At 38.0% G+C, this 18650-nt stretch overlaps 1 protein-coding gene across 1 annotated transcript; it reads left to right on the top strand.

Moving 5' to 3' along the window:
* The first annotated feature begins 7756 nt into the window (after positions 1–7756).
* LOC110024658 (WD repeat-containing protein 76) lies at positions 7757–18445 on the top strand. The gene is made up of 4 exons (XM_020724754.1): positions 7757–8532; positions 15840–16246; positions 17569–17667; positions 18142–18445. The coding sequence occupies exons 1-4, from the start codon at positions 7807–7809 to the stop codon at positions 18350–18352; spliced, it is 1443 nt and encodes a 480-aa protein (XP_020580413.1). The 5' UTR covers positions 7757–7806; the 3' UTR covers positions 18353–18445.
* The last annotated feature ends 205 nt before the right edge of the window (positions 18446–18650 follow it).

Raw genomic sequence — 18650 nt, 5'->3', positions numbered from 1 at the left:
AGTTAATCAATCATGTGAGGTGAAGCTTATGATTAGTCGAAAAATTTTTTTTGCCCAACTTATTGTATTACCCTTGGTGGATTTGGTCTTTTTTAAAATAATTATAAAAAAAGGGAATTTTTTAATTTTGAAAAAAAATGAAATCGAACAGATCTCATATATTTAATGGTTTAAATAACCGAGGATGTTATTAGAAGGAACACTTCATCTCGAAAGATGAGGATATCACTTGGTAATAGTCTCAATGATTCAAACTAAGGAATTTATAAAACTTAATTGATCTGCAAAATTTCTAACAGATCATTCTCATACCTAATCCGAAGATTAGATAGAGTTTAGATTATTTGGGTTACTAATTATCATATAGGTGCAAACCCCTGTAGTTAATTACATCCAAAGTGAATAAAATCAATTAAAAAAATCTCAATTAAGATTAGGGTTTTGTCTTCATGAATTCAAAGTTTAGTTTTCATGATTAATCATACGAAAATCAACTAGGAAAAACTCAATGTGAATTAGTTATTTTGGAATCCAAATGAGCGAAAAGTAGGGGATGTCACAGGTACTGAGAAGACCTCAATGGCTTTCCAAACAATCTTATGGTTTGAATTTACATTTTTAAGAGTTACGTTATTTAATGTTTTACTTATGCAATCTAATTAAAATTTAAGGCTTATATTTGCACGACATACAATCATGCAAATAGTCTAAGAAGATGAGAGAATTTACGTCGTACCAAACGGACGACCTTAAGATCCTAAAAAGAGTTGGGAATTATTTCACATGGCATACAATCATGAGAAAGCCTAAAATATAGGTGAGGATTTACGTCGTGCTAGACGAATGACCTCAAAATCCTAAAGGCTCATGTTTACTATGTTAATGGAGAGTTTAGTAGAAGTTCATCATTCGTTTTATGTTTTTATCTTCTCTTGATCGTCTTGAAGGTTGACAGCTGCTCTATCGCACCTCACCTAATTTCATGAAAAAAAAAGGGAAGAGGAAACTATGTCTCGAGAGGCCTATCCTATGTTCTTGTTGTTTGTTTGTTGTGATCCTGTGAAGTGTATTTTAGATTAATGATTATTATTAATAAAGTGAATAAAAATGGAGGATTTTATTTTATGTTAAACGATGTCGGCCAATATCTAATGATTTTGTCGTCCCGATACCACACAGTTAGTTTCAAATTTACTTAGTTTAAATAAACTATTAAACTTCTTTCGACTGGAGAATTCTCGTTATCTACCATGGGAAGGGTTGTAAACGAGTCGAGCTTGAGCGAGCTCAGGCTTGGCTCATGTTGGGCTCGTTCGAAATTGTTCGTGTTCGAATCGGCACTTGTTCGAAACCGGCTCATGAACAGTAGGGTGCAAAATCATATAAAATGTTTGGTGAGAATAAATTATTAAGCAAGTAGATGTTCAAGAAAAATCCATATTTTAACCATAAATACATCATTGTTCATCCAACGAGAAGAAAAGTAATGTTATGGACATTTAGATGCATATCACAAAATTCATACGAATTCACATATCTAATATATAAATTTTACTTTATACATGTATACGACCAAAATCTTTTACATGTCAAAAATACCATCACTTTAACTTCTTAAAATACACATTTTCATGCATAGAAATGTGGCATGCATGTTAAGATTGAAGTTTAGATGTTAAATATGTAAATATATAGGAATTGAGATATGTAAATATAAACTCAGAAATTTTATGTTTGAACCTAAGTGTTAGATATGTAAATATATTAGAATGAGAAAACCTGCACAACATATAACTCTATCATTACGCTATAGGAGGAGAGTGGGGGAGAGTGCTGCTGTCTTCTTGCCTTGAATGTGGGGTGGCATGGAGTGTAATGTGTGAGCTGGTGTGATGCGAAGTTGATTCATCATCTTTAACACTATTTCTTCCAAAGTTAACTTCTTATCCTTAAGCTATGAAAAGGAATTAAATTTTGGGGGTAGCTTGATCTCAAGTTGTTATTTTCCTGATTGTTCTACTTTTCTAAGGCATTAAGTTGGTTGATACACAAAGCTGATTTACTATATTTTAATTGTTATTCTAATTTAAATTTGGGTTATTTCCCCATCCTAGGTTATAAGTATCACAATAGGGGTTGTTGGGTCTATTATTTATTGCATTGAATGACTCTAAGACACTAGGATCAACTAACTAACAATGGCCAGTAGATATAAAGATCAGAAGTTGTGGGCAGGTTTTCAATACAAGTGTTATTCATTACCATACATGCGAGATCATTTTAAATCTAGCCAGAAGGTCACACAAGAAAGTAAAGCATAGTTTTTTTTTTTTAATTCTTGAATGATCTGGAATTTTCTAATCCAAAATTTTAACTGGTCTTAAAATTTTATTAGGATTTGAAAGAATAAAATTTTAGGTCATTAGAAGTGCCTAGATTGCAATCATAATATACTTACATAAGCTACAAAAACAATGAAATTCATTTGAAGCATTCAATCATGCAATATGGAAGTAAAGCAAAGCCAAATACATAAAAAAAGCCAGTGTCGTTGGGTCAGCTAGATATCCCGGGAAAAGTAGTGAAAGCAAACATAATTCACATATACATGTTCAGTCCTAAAACTATACAAGAAATTGATTCATACTTAAGGTATGAGACATGTGTTGTTGTACACCTCGAAGCCTGTGTCTGTATCTTAGTTCCAATACATACTTCATCCTAGAACTCTATCAAATACATATGAAAGAGAAAAGACTCAAACTGCAGAAAATCAGTTAGCACGAGTTAACATGCAATTAAATCTAAGTCATGCCCATTTTATTGGGGGAGCTAAATAGCACATGCAAGCAAAGTGTTAGTAAAAATCATCACATGCTCCCCCTTTAATTGTACATGTTTGTGTGCATATTCATATATGCACGACTCCCTGCAGAAGAACACCCTAATATACTACAATGCATGTTAAGCATGCACACACGCCAAAAGTACAATAAAATGATGTTTGGCAAGAATAATCAATCCAACATAGAACAATAGACAGAGGCATAAAAAATACTACCTAGTACCCTAGTCCTAACTAGCACGTCATCTAATGAGAAGCGTCATAATCTGCATCTAAGTTCCAGGGTAAGTCTCCAGGCATTCAAGATGTCATATCAACCAGTATCGATTGGCCAATTAGATCGTCCGACAATTGACAATCAATTGGATCGGAATATATAGGGTTGTTTATCAAAATAACTCGTAGCACATAGTCGAACCCTATAACATGCAAAATTATCTATGTTTCATGCACATTTAAAAAATAGAATGCTTACATATCAAAAAAAAAAAAATGAAACCCAAACAAAAGTTCGATGGCAAGCTAAACGCTCCTAATCTCTGCACTTAGGATTTAGGTTTCAAGACATGGATTTGATGCGTAGCTGCCTCAAACTTTGGTGAGGGATGTAGGGAATCACCTCCTCTAGTTTTCTCAAAGGAGCAATTCCCCAACATGTCGTAGGATGGACTAACTAAAAAGATTTTTCCACCCCATGACTCCCCACGATCTTATAAAGTAACTAGCTACAGAGCTTTTCTTACTTTCACGAGATCCAAATTATCCAACCCCTCCAATGAGGGTTAGAAATCACCAAAGATGTGATAAATAAGGATTCTGACCCGCTTAGGTTTAGTTCTAAGGGTTGCAAGGAAACATACTTGGCTCTGCTGGAAATTTTTTCATGAATCTAAAGTCCTAAACTAGGGCTTTCTCTAAGGCATAATTGGTCAATCAATAAGTGTATGGCCATACCAACTAGTGTTAGTCGACTAACTTGCCTAGCTTAGTCAACCAAATCCATGGTGACCACAAAGCAGACCAATCAAAAGGAGTATGGCCCAACCGACCAATATCATTCGGCCAATCAGAACTTTTGATAACGAACAATCGATTTATCTGGACAATATCGGGTGGCTGGTCAAACCTGCCTTGTGTAAGCAACCAAACCCACAAGCACTTAGAAAAATCTATCGTAGTCTTAGGGCTGGCTATGAAAGGAAATGTGTGGGTTTGGAGGTGTTTCACATTTGCGATATTTAACGACATCCTCTATAGCAAAGATGATGCTCTCCTCAAGAGAAGGAGATGAAGGTTTTTCTTTTCCCCAAAGTAGAGTTGAAGCTCTCCTCAAATGAAGGAGAGAAAGACCCTCCTCAAGGAAAGATGATGCTTTCCTCACACCAAGGAAAGATGTGGCCTTTTTTTTGCTCCAAATACTTCAAGAAATGAGAAACCCTCCATCACAATCTCTTAATCTTCCTTCTCTCTATTTTGTGAAAGAAAAGAGATATCCAAAGAAAGAAGATAAAGAAGAAAGAGGTAGAATGTTTAAGTAGAAGAAATGTGTGAGAGAAGAGAAGAGGGAAGTTCTCTCTTCTTTTTTCTTACTTTTCTCTCCAAGGGCTTTGCTTGCTCTCCAAGGTTCTCTCCAAGATTCTTTGTTTTTTGAAAATGAACCTCCTACTCGATTAGATGAAGAGAAAAAAAAAATTGAAAAGAAGAAGAGATCTTTGGAGGACAAAGCATGAAGAAAGAAGAAGATGAAGAAAAAGAAATTTCACACTCTAGCTCTCTCTTATCTTCAAGCAACCTCCAAGCTCTCTACCAGCTAAAAAATAACTTTTTTTTTGTCAATTTTCATATCCTAAACTTAAACCCCAAAGAAATGATCCATTGGAGGCTTTTTCCCCTCCAAATCCATAAGAAATTGGATTTTAATCAGCATATGACCTCCCTCATTGGTATTGGGGAGGTGTGTTGGCATGGAGACATTCTATTAGACCGCTTTAATTAATTACATTACCAATGGCTACTCAAGATATCAAGTGGGGGTCAAAAAGTTAAAAAATTCGGCTTGGGGTTGCTTTGGGAAGCTGAGTGCACATAGTTCCACACAGCTGCATACAACAACTTGCATGGATACTTGCAGAGGCGCGTACACAAGTGCGTGCGGGTGCGCACAGGTATGCTAATGTGCATGTAGAGGAGCAGCTATTACCACGTGGACTTGTAGAGGCTGGATTTGGCTAGTGTTGACAAGCCCTGACAAAGGTACTGGCAAGCGAGAGCCTGGATGTGCCTGAATATGCTTGGATTTGGGATGGATGTGCCTAGATTTGGTTAGCGTTGGTAAGGGGCTGGCAAGCGGTGGCAAGGGGATTGGCAAGCACTAGCTTGGATATGGTTAGGAGTGTGTGTAGGCACATAGGCGCTCGTGCGCCCAAGCTTACATAGGCGTGGGTGTGTGCACGCTAGTGCACAGAGGGGGTACTGAGCGCGCGGAGGCCCGCAAATGCCTTGATTTACATGTGTCATGTTAGATGAGACCTGTGTACAAAACCCAAACAATACAAGTGTCCTTCCTAGTTAAAATAAATGTTTTGGATGAGCTCACATGGTCTGTTTCATCATCCGAGACCAGTTTAGCCTTGATTTGCATGCATCATGTCAAATGAGACCCGTGCACAAAATCCCAACAATATGGGTGTTCTCACGCTGTTCATTTTGTCGTTCGAGATAAATTTGGCCTCTCTTTGCTTGCGTCGTTTCGAATGTGACCTGTGCACGAAACCAAACAATATGGGTGTTATTTCTAGGTAAAATTGACATTCTCGATGTGTTCGCACGGTCCATTTTGTCATTCAAGGCCATCTAGATAACTTCATAGACAACCGAGACAATTTCAACTCGATTCTCGTTCATCATTGCGAACGAGATTTGAAGTCATTCGACTAACCAAAAGCTCACTAGCCTTCGCCTAAGCAAAAGAGCTGCCTAAGAAAAAGCTAGAATTCAACAAAACAACTCCAGCCACATGCCCCTCAACACACATCAGAGAGTTTTAAATGGATGGCTTGAGCTCTAGAAAGCAATGTATGCGTGAAGCATGACCCCGATACGCTCAGGTTGACATTCCACAAATGTGATATTAAATAGTGATGCCAACACTTTCCTATGCTATTTTATCGAAGCTTGTACTTAACAATTGTAACCTGTTGGATCGATTAAGCCCAGCATGTGGTGCCAGAAATACTATGTGTTTTTTTTAGTCTAGGTTGTAGGTTGATGTAGCCCGTATATTTTTTTTGAAAATATAGATGTAACCATATTCAAGAAGGACATTTGACAACTTGTTGTTCTTTTTTTTTATTTTTTGTCCCCTAGTAAGGCTATTGATCATATGAGCCTAATCATTTGAAATAAAGCAACCAATGTATCCAACTCTAAGTATTTCAACTTCTTGATCCAGTTAGGATGGAGCTCTAATATGATGAGGGGGAGGTCATAGAGCACTTTCTAATTGGACATTTTTGACCAATGGTTGATCTTGAAGTCATGTTTAAGATGGTGATATGAGTGTCCACTTGAATTTTTGGTGAAATTTGTCCCTAAGCCTAGAATCGATTCTCATAGACTTGATAAAACGTATGAGGACTACCCCACCACAATTGTGCCCATAAATTTGATGTGAACGATCTTTCAAGGTTGTGGTGAAGGTTTTTCCCCTAGCTTAAAATCGATTTTCATAAACTTGATGTTTAAATGAAATGTACGAAGACTACCATGCCACAATCACTCCCAAAGCATTAAAGTGAACAATATTTTGAGGTTGTAGCAATGGTTGCATCCTTCATTAGAGTGCTTCAAAAATAATCTTTCAGAGTATCTTGATCACTTTTACGAATTCTAGAAAGGTGTAAGTGTCTTTGACAATCCATCAATTTGCAATGAACTGCTCTATGCATAATTTAGTAAGTTAGTGAAATGCATGACTTATCTCTTCTAGGAATGAATAAAACCATGTATGTGATTGTTCTTTAAGAATAGTAGGAAAAAGTTGACGAAGAGGCATATCATGAGCTTATTATATATGCATGATGGTCTCAAATTCGGCTCGCCTAAAACTTTTTCAGTAATTTACATACATAACATAATATTTTAATGTATCAATATATCTTACATACATCTCAATTTTTTGTATTTACATGTGTAAAATGGGTGATTTAAATTTATGAATGAAAAAATAAATTATAATTTCAAAAAATGTTAATAAAATTATTTTTTATGTGATATTAAAAATTTTAATGTTATGTATGTAAATATAAAAGCTTAGATATGATATAAAAAATACATCAGAATTGTGAATAGGGGTGTAAACGAGTTTAACTCGAGCGAGCCTAGGCTCAACTCGTGTTCGGCTCATTTATATTTCGAGCTCAAAAAGTGTGTTCGTGTTCGGCTCATTTGCTTAGCGAGTCGAACACGAGCTGTTCACGAACGAATAGTCTTTTTGACAACTCTAATCACATAGTCATAAGATGTTAAAGATTGGGATAAGATTTAAAAATTTCTATTTATATTAAAACTATTTATATTAAAACATCATTTATTTGAATTTAATTTAATATTTTTTATTCTATTTTCTTCATTAATATTTTTAATTGATTATAAATCTTTGTAGCCTTGTAGTCAATTAAACTTTCCAAAAATACAACTCATCAATATATGTATTTTGAGCCAAAATGAGCTGAACAGATTCGTGTTTGGCTCTTTTACTTAGCGAACGAGTCAAATATGAACTTTTTTTCGATCGGATCACAAGTTATTTGAGAATAACAAACTAGCAAAGGGCGCCAAATTTGACAGTCAAGCTGGCACTCTTTTTATTTCGCTTACATTTCCCGCCTTCACCTGCACCAATACCCAATAAATACTAAATCCATTATTGGCGCATTTACACACTGTCTCTCCCTCTCTCTATGGCGTCCAAGAAAACCCTAACCGACTACGAAAGCCGGCGGCTGGAGAACATCCGCCGGAACGGCGAGATGATCGCTGCCCTGATGCTGCAGTCTAAGGCTTCCGAAATCTCTTCTTTTCTCAAGCGCAGCGGCTCCAAATCAACCAATCATCCGACAAAATTCAAGAAACTAAAAAACTCTCCTCCCCGATCACCATTAGTCATCCGCCGCTCCCTCCGCACACGCGGACTACCTCCAAATCACTCCGGCCATCCTTTGACGCCAACTGATTCTTCACCAATCCGGCCTTTTCCAAAACCTGAGCTGTCCCCTGCGCGGAAGCGCGAACAGATCCGCATTAATGATGCATTCTTAGGTGAAAGTGACGCTTCAGATCGCCCTCTCATCGATGTCATATTGGCCGCCACCGCTGCAAGGGGTGATGCCGATGGTTGGTATAGGTCAAATCTACTGGGAAACTGCAAGTTTGATCCTAGGTCTTCGATGAAGCTAAAGCCAGAGAATGTAGCTAAGGTTCTTCCGGAAAGGATTCTTAGCATCCAGATTGTTCCTTCTGCTAACCGGACTGTAGTTGCCGTCGGCAACAAGCTCGGGAATGTTGGGTTCTGGGATTTGGATTTTGGGGATGGCGATGAGGACGAGGACAATAAGGGAATTTATGTTTATGCTCCACATTCTGCTCCGGTTTCAGGGATCTCCATTCATCCCTCAAGCATGAGTAAGGTAAAGGCCTTTTCTCCCATGCCTCTTGATTGGCCTAAGAAGTTTCCGGTCACTTCAAGCGTTACGTTTGCTTATTAAGATTGGAAGATGGTTCTCTTTCTTCAGGCTTCTGGTTTGGCTTGCTTTTCTCTCTATCTGGTTAGGGAGGTTTCATTTTGATGCTTAGAATTTTATCTGTTTGAATATACTTTTGCACTTACAGTGCGTGTTGTTCTTTTGGCTTTAGTTTCTGTTTTTTATTTTTTTTGCGTTTTTTTTTTTATTAAAACTATAGTATGAGATATCTTCTTGCCTTGATAAACAGAAAAAGTTAGAATTTTTCATGCTCCATATGCATGTTTTTTTTGTTAAAAAAAAATCTCTTTCTGTTCATAGAAATCAAAATTTGCTTTCAGTAGATTTATGTATTTGGTTTCGGAAGGATTTAAATGTTTCATAATGGTCTAGCTGCCCTGACAACTTTTTTCATTGGGGTCTGATTTTTTTAACGTGCGATATTTTCTTATCAAGTTTTCTTTCTGTATGATAATTTTGGTTGTTGGGTATTGGTCCCAATTTGCTTTTGTTGAACCCAAAAGTTCCGTGGAATTAAACCCAAGGAATAGAGCGTGAGATTGAAAGAAGATGGAAGACAACGAGGAGGTGAATAGTAAAAAATGAGCATCTAACTTTTTTTTTTTCTCATGAATTGGTCTCCTATTTATAGGCACAAGTGCCACTTGGAATACATAATTACATATAAGCCTCTTCATATACAAATAGGTTCAGAGGTATTAAGGTTATTAAGGTTAATTTGCACAATATACAACTGAAAATGATTAAACATACATTTATAATGAATTTTTTTGTCGGTCATTATGACTTTTGATCCTCGGCTGATGTTCGTTCTTTGGGTGGTGGGTGGCCGAACTACAATAAAACTACATAGAGACCTCTTAATTAAACCCATCCGTCCTTTGGTCAACCTATTTCATTCACTTGGATGTGCAGATGTTCTTCGCTCGGCTTGATGTGGAGTTATCCTTCCTTCGGTCGGGTGTGTATTGAATCTTTGCTCAACTGTGTGTTTCGGTCGACTCATTGACCGAAGGGAACGACTCGTTGTGGTCTTCCTTGACTTCATTTGACCGATCTTTATATGATTTGACCATGGGTCTCACTTTATTTGCCACGTAATTGTGTCTTTTCTTGAGATTTGTGCACTTTAGAATCCTTTTATACGTATTTAGTTTCTCAGTTTTTTTTTGCTTTTTTGAATGTAACAACTGCGATAAAAATAAGAAAAGTAAATACATCACTAAATTGCACATTAAATTCATTTACATTATATGCAATATTTAATAATTTAACACCCTAGTTTTTCGTGCGCTGTCAACCTATAAGTAGGCAATTACTTATGGTCATCACTTCAACGCTTTTTCTCTGTTTAGAGCTTCGATCGTGCCTTGTTGAGGGCGCTTTAATGGCGAATGGAAGAAAGGTTCAGCCTGAGGATCTATCTGATAACATTTTGATGAAGGTTTTTGGACTTCAGACTAAGAAAATTTGTTCTTCGAGCATTCCTAAAAAATGTGGTCGTCCTTAGGGTTGAGTGGGTTGGTGATCGAGGGAAACATGTTGAGGGAAGCAAGCTTTCCAAAAAGGGGCTAGTAAACAACTTGCCCTTCAAGAAGAGGCCTTCAGGCGCACGTGAGGACGATGATGAGGATAAATTGTCCAACGATGTTGTTTTGGTTTGTCGGAAGTTGGACAAGGGTCCAACTACTTCTCTTGCCAGAGCATTGACCAATCTAGTCAGCAGGAGGATAGAGATATCCGACGAACTTCTGGGGGTGTCCCTCTTGAGAATAAGGATGCGGTCAGTTCTTAGATCGGAGGGATGAGGGATGTAGATGCTCCTCCTGTGTCTGGTGAGAGTTTCTCGTCTTTGCTCTAGCCTGAGGTGGATTGACTCCTTAGTATGAGGAGTTTAGTTATTTGACTTGTCAGATTGGAGTAATTATGCACTTTACCTGACCTGGTCCTCATTTTCATGTAGTTGACCCGACTCATGTTTATGACTCACTAGAGGCTGTTGATAGTCGAGCCCGGATCCCCATAGAAGACCGCAGAGAACCCGTCGACGATTGGGGAGAGGTAGTTGACCGACTCTGTGGTTCATTTCATGTATAAGACTACAGACTTCTTCGTTCATGAAACTGAAGCTCGGAAGGAGGTTGATGTCCTGAGAGAGGCCAACATATAGGAGCGGAAGTTGCAGCTCGACACCCTCTCTGAAAAAATGTTCACTGAGTTTCTCAACTTCCTAGCCAAGGTGGCAGACTGTCAGACTAAATTTGACATTATCTGAATGGAGGCTGTGAATCTGCAGATGGACTTGTTTGATATAAGGGGGGCATGCTCGGTTTTTCGAATCGAGGCTGAAGCTGATAGTGTTGATAGGTTTAAGTTAGGGGGTCAAGTCCTATACAAGGAATTGTTGAGACGAGGGTTGTTTTTGCCACAGAGAGCCGATGAGTTGTTGTAAAATTTTTTTTATCTGAATGAATAAATACTTCATTTTTCATTTTTAAATAAATATTTTGATTTTTCTTTTCCTATGATGTGACACAAAATTTGTGTTCCCAATCTAAGGGTAGTGGTGTTGCAACCTCTTTTTGAGCCCTATAAATAGGGGTGAAGTTTCTGCATAACTTCACTTTTTTCTCTTCCTTATCCTTTGGTTACTTCTCCTTTTGTCCTCTTGCTGAGCGCCGTTATGGCTTGTAAACATTTGCTCCATGTGTTCAGAACAATGTCAGCATCAGAGCGCTCTGTGTTTTCTTTTAACAAGGTTTGAGGCTTTAGAGGAGATATGTCGATGGGGACGACATAGTGTTGGAGGCCCCAGGTCTGAACGATTGGGGACCGACGACTATGAGAGATGACCATTCTGAATCATTACGACATTTTCTCGACCCATCTCAAAGCAAATTGCATAGCGGCGTTATGACTTTCGTTGTTTATTGTCGCAGGATGGAGACCCTTGGTCAGTTGAGCTATTCTCTTACGTGTTCTCCTTTAAGGTTGATTTGAACGACTAAGTAAACTTTACCTCGAACTTGAAGATCCAACTGATCGATCTAGAGAACAAAGTCAAGAATTGGAAGTGCAATTTTCTCCTGGCATCGGCGAAGGACTAGGGGATTCTCACTCATTCATCTGGCGAGCCGTACAAGTGACAAAAGATTTCTCCCTAGATGCGAGGTTCGACGTCGTCCATGTAGGGGAAGAGTCTTTTGTCGTGCAGTATACTTGCGAGGACATAGTTAATTGGGTTTTGAATCCATGCACATATGGTCGGATGACCTGAGAGTTGTGGGCCGCATTAGATGCTGAGTCAAAGCGACGGATCAACAAGGCGACCAAGGCTTCTATAATGGAGCTGAGGGGGAAAAAGTCGATGAAGGGGAGAAAGAAACTTTGAAGAAGTCCCCAAGTTTGGACCTTATTTCTACTTCTAAAATAACTATCATTATTCAACGGGTTTTAATTGATGAGTTAACTTTAATTGAGAGAAAAACTTCCCTTTCGACAGGCGACTTGGGGGGAGGTGATGCTCCGACTCCTCTCGTTTTGAGATCTCAAGTTGATTCATCTTCTGATGAAGAGTTGTTTAGGGCTCAGAAGGAATCTTTGATCTCCCGTGTCCAGCTTCATTGACCTCGCAGAGAGACAAATCTAGTCGTTTGTTGCCGTATGTCGAGGCTGGCGAAGAACAGAGTCCTAGCTGTGATGTTGATATGGAGAAGACAGGTTCTGGGACCCGACCTAATCTAGGGACTATGGGCATAAGCCCTGAGTTCAATCGAGGCGACATTGATCCTAGTGTCGAGCCTGAAAGCAATTCTCCTGTTACTGAGGAGCTTCGTCAAAGGAAGGGGAAGGAGCACATGAGTAGCGCGGGCTTCCCGTTTGGTTCACTTCTTGTGGATAATGATGACTATACCTCGATGCAGAAGGAAGGGCCAAAGGCCTTCGTTTCGAGGGACTTGCTTTGCCCTCATTGAACTGCAGTGGGATTGATTTGATCGTGGTATGAGGTTGGAGTTCCATGCGACAGAGCTGGCAGACACAATATAGGCAGCGAGCTTCAAGGACAAGTTGGACTGTCTTAGCTCCCTGGAGTTATGCCACCTGGTCGATAGGTACTAGCAGCTGAGCATCTCACTATTTATCCAACTGATATCTCGGTTTTGCAGCTGAAGCCGCTTAGGCAAGGAAGAAGTTGAAGGTTGCAAAGGCCCGTCCGAGGAAAAATTTACTGCGAGCGAACGAGGCTAAGGCTTGTTTTGTTGAAATAGAAGAGAGTTTAGCGGGGGCTTAAAAAAGGCTCTTGGTTGTGCTTGAGGAGCAAGACGAGCTGCCTACAAAACTTGTGTCGTTAACCACAGTCGAGTAGCTTTTAGAGGAGCGGGCGAACCAATTTCATCTCGGGATTGAGTTTGCAATCAACTAGTTTGTGAGATTGGAGATGGTTGATGCAAAATACGCGAACATGGGAAAATTTGCCAAGCTTTTCTTGATCCTATCGCCTTTGGCCAAGAAGTGTGCTGGGAGATACAGGGCGTCTGTGGAAGAAGGCGGTCCCTCCACCTCTCGTCCTTAAAACATTTGTAGGGAGGGATTTTCTTCTTTTGTAATGAAAAAATTAATAGAAATACAAGTTTTTTTGTTCTCTGTTGTAATGATAACAATTCAATGGAAATATAAGTTTTTTGGTTTGCTTGCGTAATAATAATAATTCAATGGAAATACTAGTTTTTTGATTCAGTCGTTTTCCATCTTTCTTTTTTATGGTGTACTCTATTTGGCTGTTACTTGTTTTGGTGGTGAATTTCTGAAACGTTTTGGTTCGGAGGTTTTATATTACTCGACTCAAGGAGGGGAGTTTTTTGGGTTGTTCGCCCTGGAAGGGAGTCTTTAGATTGTTCGCCCCGGACGGGAGTTTTTTGTTCTTTAGGTTACTCGCCCCGGAGGGGAGTCTTTAGGTTGCTCGCCATAGAGGGGACTCTTTTTAGTTCTCAAGTTCATCAGTCGCTCGGACGGGTTGGTCAAAAACTTTAGCTATTTGAATAGTTTGTAATAAAGTAAAAACAAATAACAAGAGTTTTGACAAACATCTTTTCGTTCCATTATGTTAGCTTGAACTTATACATTTAAGGAAATAACTGTTTTAGATCATCCTCACTTCAAGTTCTGGGTATGTTGTCTCCCGTGTATATCTTGAGTTGGTATCCTCCCGGGGAGACCCTTTGGCTGATGATGAATGGACCCATCCATATTTTGTCAAGCTTTCCTACCGCTTGTCTTCGAGCTGCTTGGTCGGCTTTTTTGAGGGACAAAATCCTAGGGGGAAGGTCTTTTCTCTTACTTTCTTATTGAAGTACCATGTTCTTCGTCTCTTAAGTTCTTCTTGGCGAATGACAGATTCGATACGAACTTCTTCGGCAAGGTTGAGTGCCAACTCTACTCCATCGTCATTAGCCTCTTGCCATTTCACAAAACTTCCTACATTGAAGGCGGAGGTCGTAACATTCCTCTGGCTGTAATGGTTGTACTCCACCGGTAGCATTACTTCTATAAACGTGGGATAACATAAAGGGAGAATGTCTCGTTGCCGTTGAAGGCATTGTTCGGACAACCCATAATACTAACTGCAGTAGATCTGCCCACTTTTTTCTTGCTCCTTCGAACTTTTTCCTCAAGAGATTCAAGATGATTTTGTTGGCGGCTTCAGCTTAACCATTGGTGCGAGGTGATGCACTGATGTGAATTTCAGGTTTATTCCTTTACTTTGGCAAAAACTTTTTACGCATGTGTTGAACTGAGTTCCATTGTTGGTTATGAGGATTTGAGGAAGGCCGTGTCAGTAGATGAGATCTGTCCAGATGAAATTTCGGATCGCAATAGCGGTGATTTGGGCGAGTTCTTTAGCTTCTATCCACTTTGCAAAGTAGTCTAGTCGACTAGGAGGAATTTGCGTTGTCCCGTCGAAGGTGAACATGGTCTGAGGATATCTAGTCATTTGGTGGCGAAGGGTCAGAAACTCATTATATATTGTAGTTGGCAAGCCGACTGGTGTTGCAGGGGACCATATTTCTGGCATTGTTCTTATTTTTGCTTTTGTGAGGTATTTGGTCATCACCTTGTCTCGGGCCTCGAATTCTCCTTTTATTTGGTTAACCTTGAGTTGTGAATCTGATTTCACATAGACGTAACGAGCCCCCATATTGTATCAAGGCATAGGCCGACGATTGGGGCCTTGAAGCAATGGAAATATCTACCGACAAACCAAGGAGTTGGATGGACCCCTATGCAACTACCTTGAAATTGGTAAATTGAACTAAATATGTATAACAGGAACCTAAAACACGCAAATCTCAAGGAAAGATGCAGTTATGTGGCTAATAAAGTGGGACCCACAGTTAAACCATATAAAGATCAGTCAAATGTTAATTTAGTTTATCAGAGCAAAAGCTGACATCAAATTAATGAAGAAGGTATCCCAAGGCCCTAACGAGTTGTTCTCTTCGGTCGGTGAATCGATCGAAACACAGTCAAACGAAGAGCCAATACACACCGTGTCGAAAGAAGGACAACTCCACATCAGGCCGAGCGAAGAACATCTCTACATCCAACCGAAAGAAGTAGGTCTGAAGGATGAAGCAATTCCAGGGATGGGTTTAGTTAAGAGGTCTCTGTGTCGTCTTTCTATGGTTTGGTCTGCCTCCACCGAAGGAATGAATATAAGCCGAGGATTGAGAGTCATCATGACTGACCAATAAATTCATTATAAATGTATTTTTAATCATTGTCATTTGTGTGTTATGCAAAATGACCTGAACTTATGTATATGTCTTTATGTATTCCAGGCGTCTCCTATAAATATAAATAGAAGACCATTTCATGAGAAAAAGATTAGATGCTCTATTTTACCGTTCACTGCCTTTTTGTCTTTCATATTCTCTTAATCTCGCTCTATTCCTTGGGCCTGATTCCGCGGACACATTTGGGTTCAACAACTTTCCTTTCTTTTTTTGTGATTTTTCTCAAAATAAAGAAGTTTTCATAATGGAAAATACAAAATTCAAATATTAAAGGATAGGATTAGTATTTTTTTAATGCAAGTTTGATAATTTGCTATTTATTGTTCTTCTCTCTTTTCTTTTTTTTGTCACTTTATACTCCCAATTCTTGAAGATTCACTCCATTGTCCTTTGAAAGAAACTATCTGTCATGTAAAATAATCTGGTGAAACTATGCAGATATTTACTAGTAGCTATGATGGATTGGTACGAAAGATGGATGTTGAGAAGGAAACTTTCAATGTGACATATTCGAGTGAGAACTGTATTTATTCCATTTGCCAATTGCCATGTGATTTTAATTCCCTCTATATTGGGGAGGGAGCAGGGGTTCTTAAACTCTGGGATGATAGGGCTGGTAAGGCTTCAAGCAAATGGCGCCCGCATGAAGATAGAATAAATACGGTAGACTTTAGCGCAGAAAATAGTTATTTAATGGCTACAAGCTCGACCGATGGAACAGCTTGCATATGGGACCTACGAAATATGAAGAATCATCAACCGGAGCACCTTAACGTGGTTCACCATAAAAGGGCTGTACATTCAGCATATTTTTCTCCCACTGGAAGCTATCTTGCAACCACAAGGTTCTTCTGATTTAACTCGATTCAAAAGACATTTTTTACATTTTTCACATGATATTAGTTTGAAGAATTCTTTAATAGTTAAGGCATAGATTGCCCTCATAGGCCACCCTAGAAAAAACAACACCGCACAACATGCATGTTTGTTCCATGAAATAGCAGATGTGTTGCATAAATCACTAGAAAAACGTGGCTTCTAGTACCTCATAATTTACTAATTTTGTGTATTTGAATTTATGATGACAAGATAGTATCCCTATTATGCAAAATTTTTTTTAGAAATCAGCACTGAGGTGTTATAACATGTGAAGAATATATTGCAAAATTGATTGCCCTTTTTCTTATTAAAATGGCACCCTATTTCACCTTGATTTTTTTTCTTAAAATTTTTCAGTTTCATCAAGTCTAATCTATAATATGACCTCGTGAACCTTGGGTCCAAGTAATGAAGTTGCATTAAGACCTTAGGGTTTGCAAAGTTGAAGTTGCCATGATATGCTTTTTGGTTCTGCTTCAATCATTAAGGACCTGTTCGAAATTGATATATTTTTTGTTTCTAAAAATATATTTGTTTCTTGTTTTTTCCATTTATTTTTATTTTTTGTTTCAGATTTAGGGTTTAGGACGAGGTAGTAATTTCGTGTTTTTACAACAACTACAAAATATGAGTTTTTAAAAATAGTTGATTCATTTTCAATGTGACAAACATGTTTTGTTTTAAATCCAAAACATAAATAAAACATAACAAAAACAAAAAATAAAAATAAAAATAAAAATGATGACAAACAATCCCAAGTAGAGTTAGCTTGCTTGGGCTTCACAACTGGAATTTTGATAATGAAAGAAAGCTTGATGATTACTTTACCAGTAAGACTTTATTGGAAGTAATGATGACATTCTTGATGCAGGTAATATCCATTTCTAGTTCTTTTCTTGTTTGTTTGTTTTTTAAGTGCTTTCATTTGGCAAATCCTCCTCCCTTTGGTCAATGCATGAAGTGTATATAGGGACTGCGCTAAATTCTTCTTTTTTTCCTTATCCATTTGGAACGTGCTGCATTTTTTTCTTGCTACTTGCTGGTTACTCTCTGTAATAATTCTCAAAGTGTAACCTTTATTTCTGTTTGTTATTCTGCTTCTGTTTTCTATTTCTTAATCAAGATTCTTTAGCATTCTTGTAATTAAATGGGAATACTTAAATCGAAAGATAACCTTTTTATCATGTAATGCAGGACCTCTAAGTTCTCACTTTCGGTCTCAAGGGCTTATGCTATTTTGTAAGATTTATTCATGGGTCTTATGATTATTACTACTCTGTTAATGCAGCCTTGATGACACAGTTGGAATTACCAGTGTTTCTCGTCCCAAAGATATATCTATGGTTGATCACTACAATCGGACTGGTAGATGGTTGTCCACATTCAGGTGTGTTCTTGTTGCATCTCACAATTGACTTAACAAATGCCAGCTTTATACATTCAGCATGATTTCTCATTCCTTGTGCACAAAAAAATTGACTAATTGCGTTAAGTAATCTATGGTAATGCAAAATTCTTTTAAATGAAATTCTTTCAAATTATATTGTATTCTACTTTATAATCTTTAATATATCACCCATTGTTTATCAAAATTTAAACTGATTTATAACAGCTTTCTTCATTCAATGAAGTGCTTGAACCAATCACTCCTAGTAGCTTTAGCTAAATGTATGATTTTTAATTTATAAGTTCAGTTCCAATCCTCTCAGTACTCTTTTGCTGTATTTTTTGAAGTCTACCATGCCTTTTCAAAACTTGGATAATCTTGATCGCAAGTTAGAGCATGCAATAAAATAATGTTGGTTATTGAAAAGATAAAATGAAATGACTAAAGTTAGAAGCTACTAATTTCCTTTTGCAGGGCTGTTTGGGGATGGGACGACTCCTTCCTGTTTCTTGGAAATATGAGAAGAGCTGTGGATGTTATTTCCATTTCCAGCAAAACGACAACAGCTTTGGAAAGCCCAGAATTGAGTTCAATCCCTTGCCGCTTTGCTTCGCACCCGTGCAGAATTGGTATTCTTGCTTGCGCCGCAGCTGGTGGTAAGGTCTTTGTCTGGACAAAATCATAATTTTTGGAGCTTTTCTTGGTCGTCAGCAATGCTTTTCTAGATATATATATATATATATATATTATCATATGACGCAGAAAGTACATTCTAAAGAATATTAAGAATATATTTGGGTTGTAATTTTTTATATGATTGAGCATGAATTTCAATGGTAAAATACACTTAGAAAGTACATTCTAAAGAATATTAAGAATATATTTGGGTTGTAATTTTTTATATGATTGAGCATGAATTTCAATGGTAAAATATACTTCAAATCAAACACAAAAATGTTAGAATAGCAAGAAATATAGTGCAT

Source organism: Phalaenopsis equestris, unplaced genomic scaffold, assembly GCF_001263595.1.
Source record: "Phalaenopsis equestris unplaced genomic scaffold, ASM126359v1 Scaffold000264, whole genome shotgun sequence".
In the NCBI taxonomy this organism is placed as follows: Eukaryota; Viridiplantae; Streptophyta; class Magnoliopsida; order Asparagales; family Orchidaceae; genus Phalaenopsis; species Phalaenopsis equestris.
This window is presented reverse-complemented; position numbering and strand designations above follow the sequence as displayed.

Coding starts and splice junctions, on each gene's coding strand:
- LOC110024658 (XM_020724754.1), top strand. CDS start 7,807: ATGGCGTCCAAGAAAACCCTAACCGACTACGAAAGCCGGCGGCTGGAG. Junction 16,247..17,568: donor AGCTATCTTGCAACCACAAG/GTTCTTCTGATT, acceptor CTGTTAATGCAG/CCTTGATGACACAGTTGGAA. Junction 17,668..18,141: donor AGATGGTTGTCCACATTCAG/GTGTGTTCTTGT, acceptor TTCCTTTTGCAG/GGCTGTTTGGGGATGGGACG.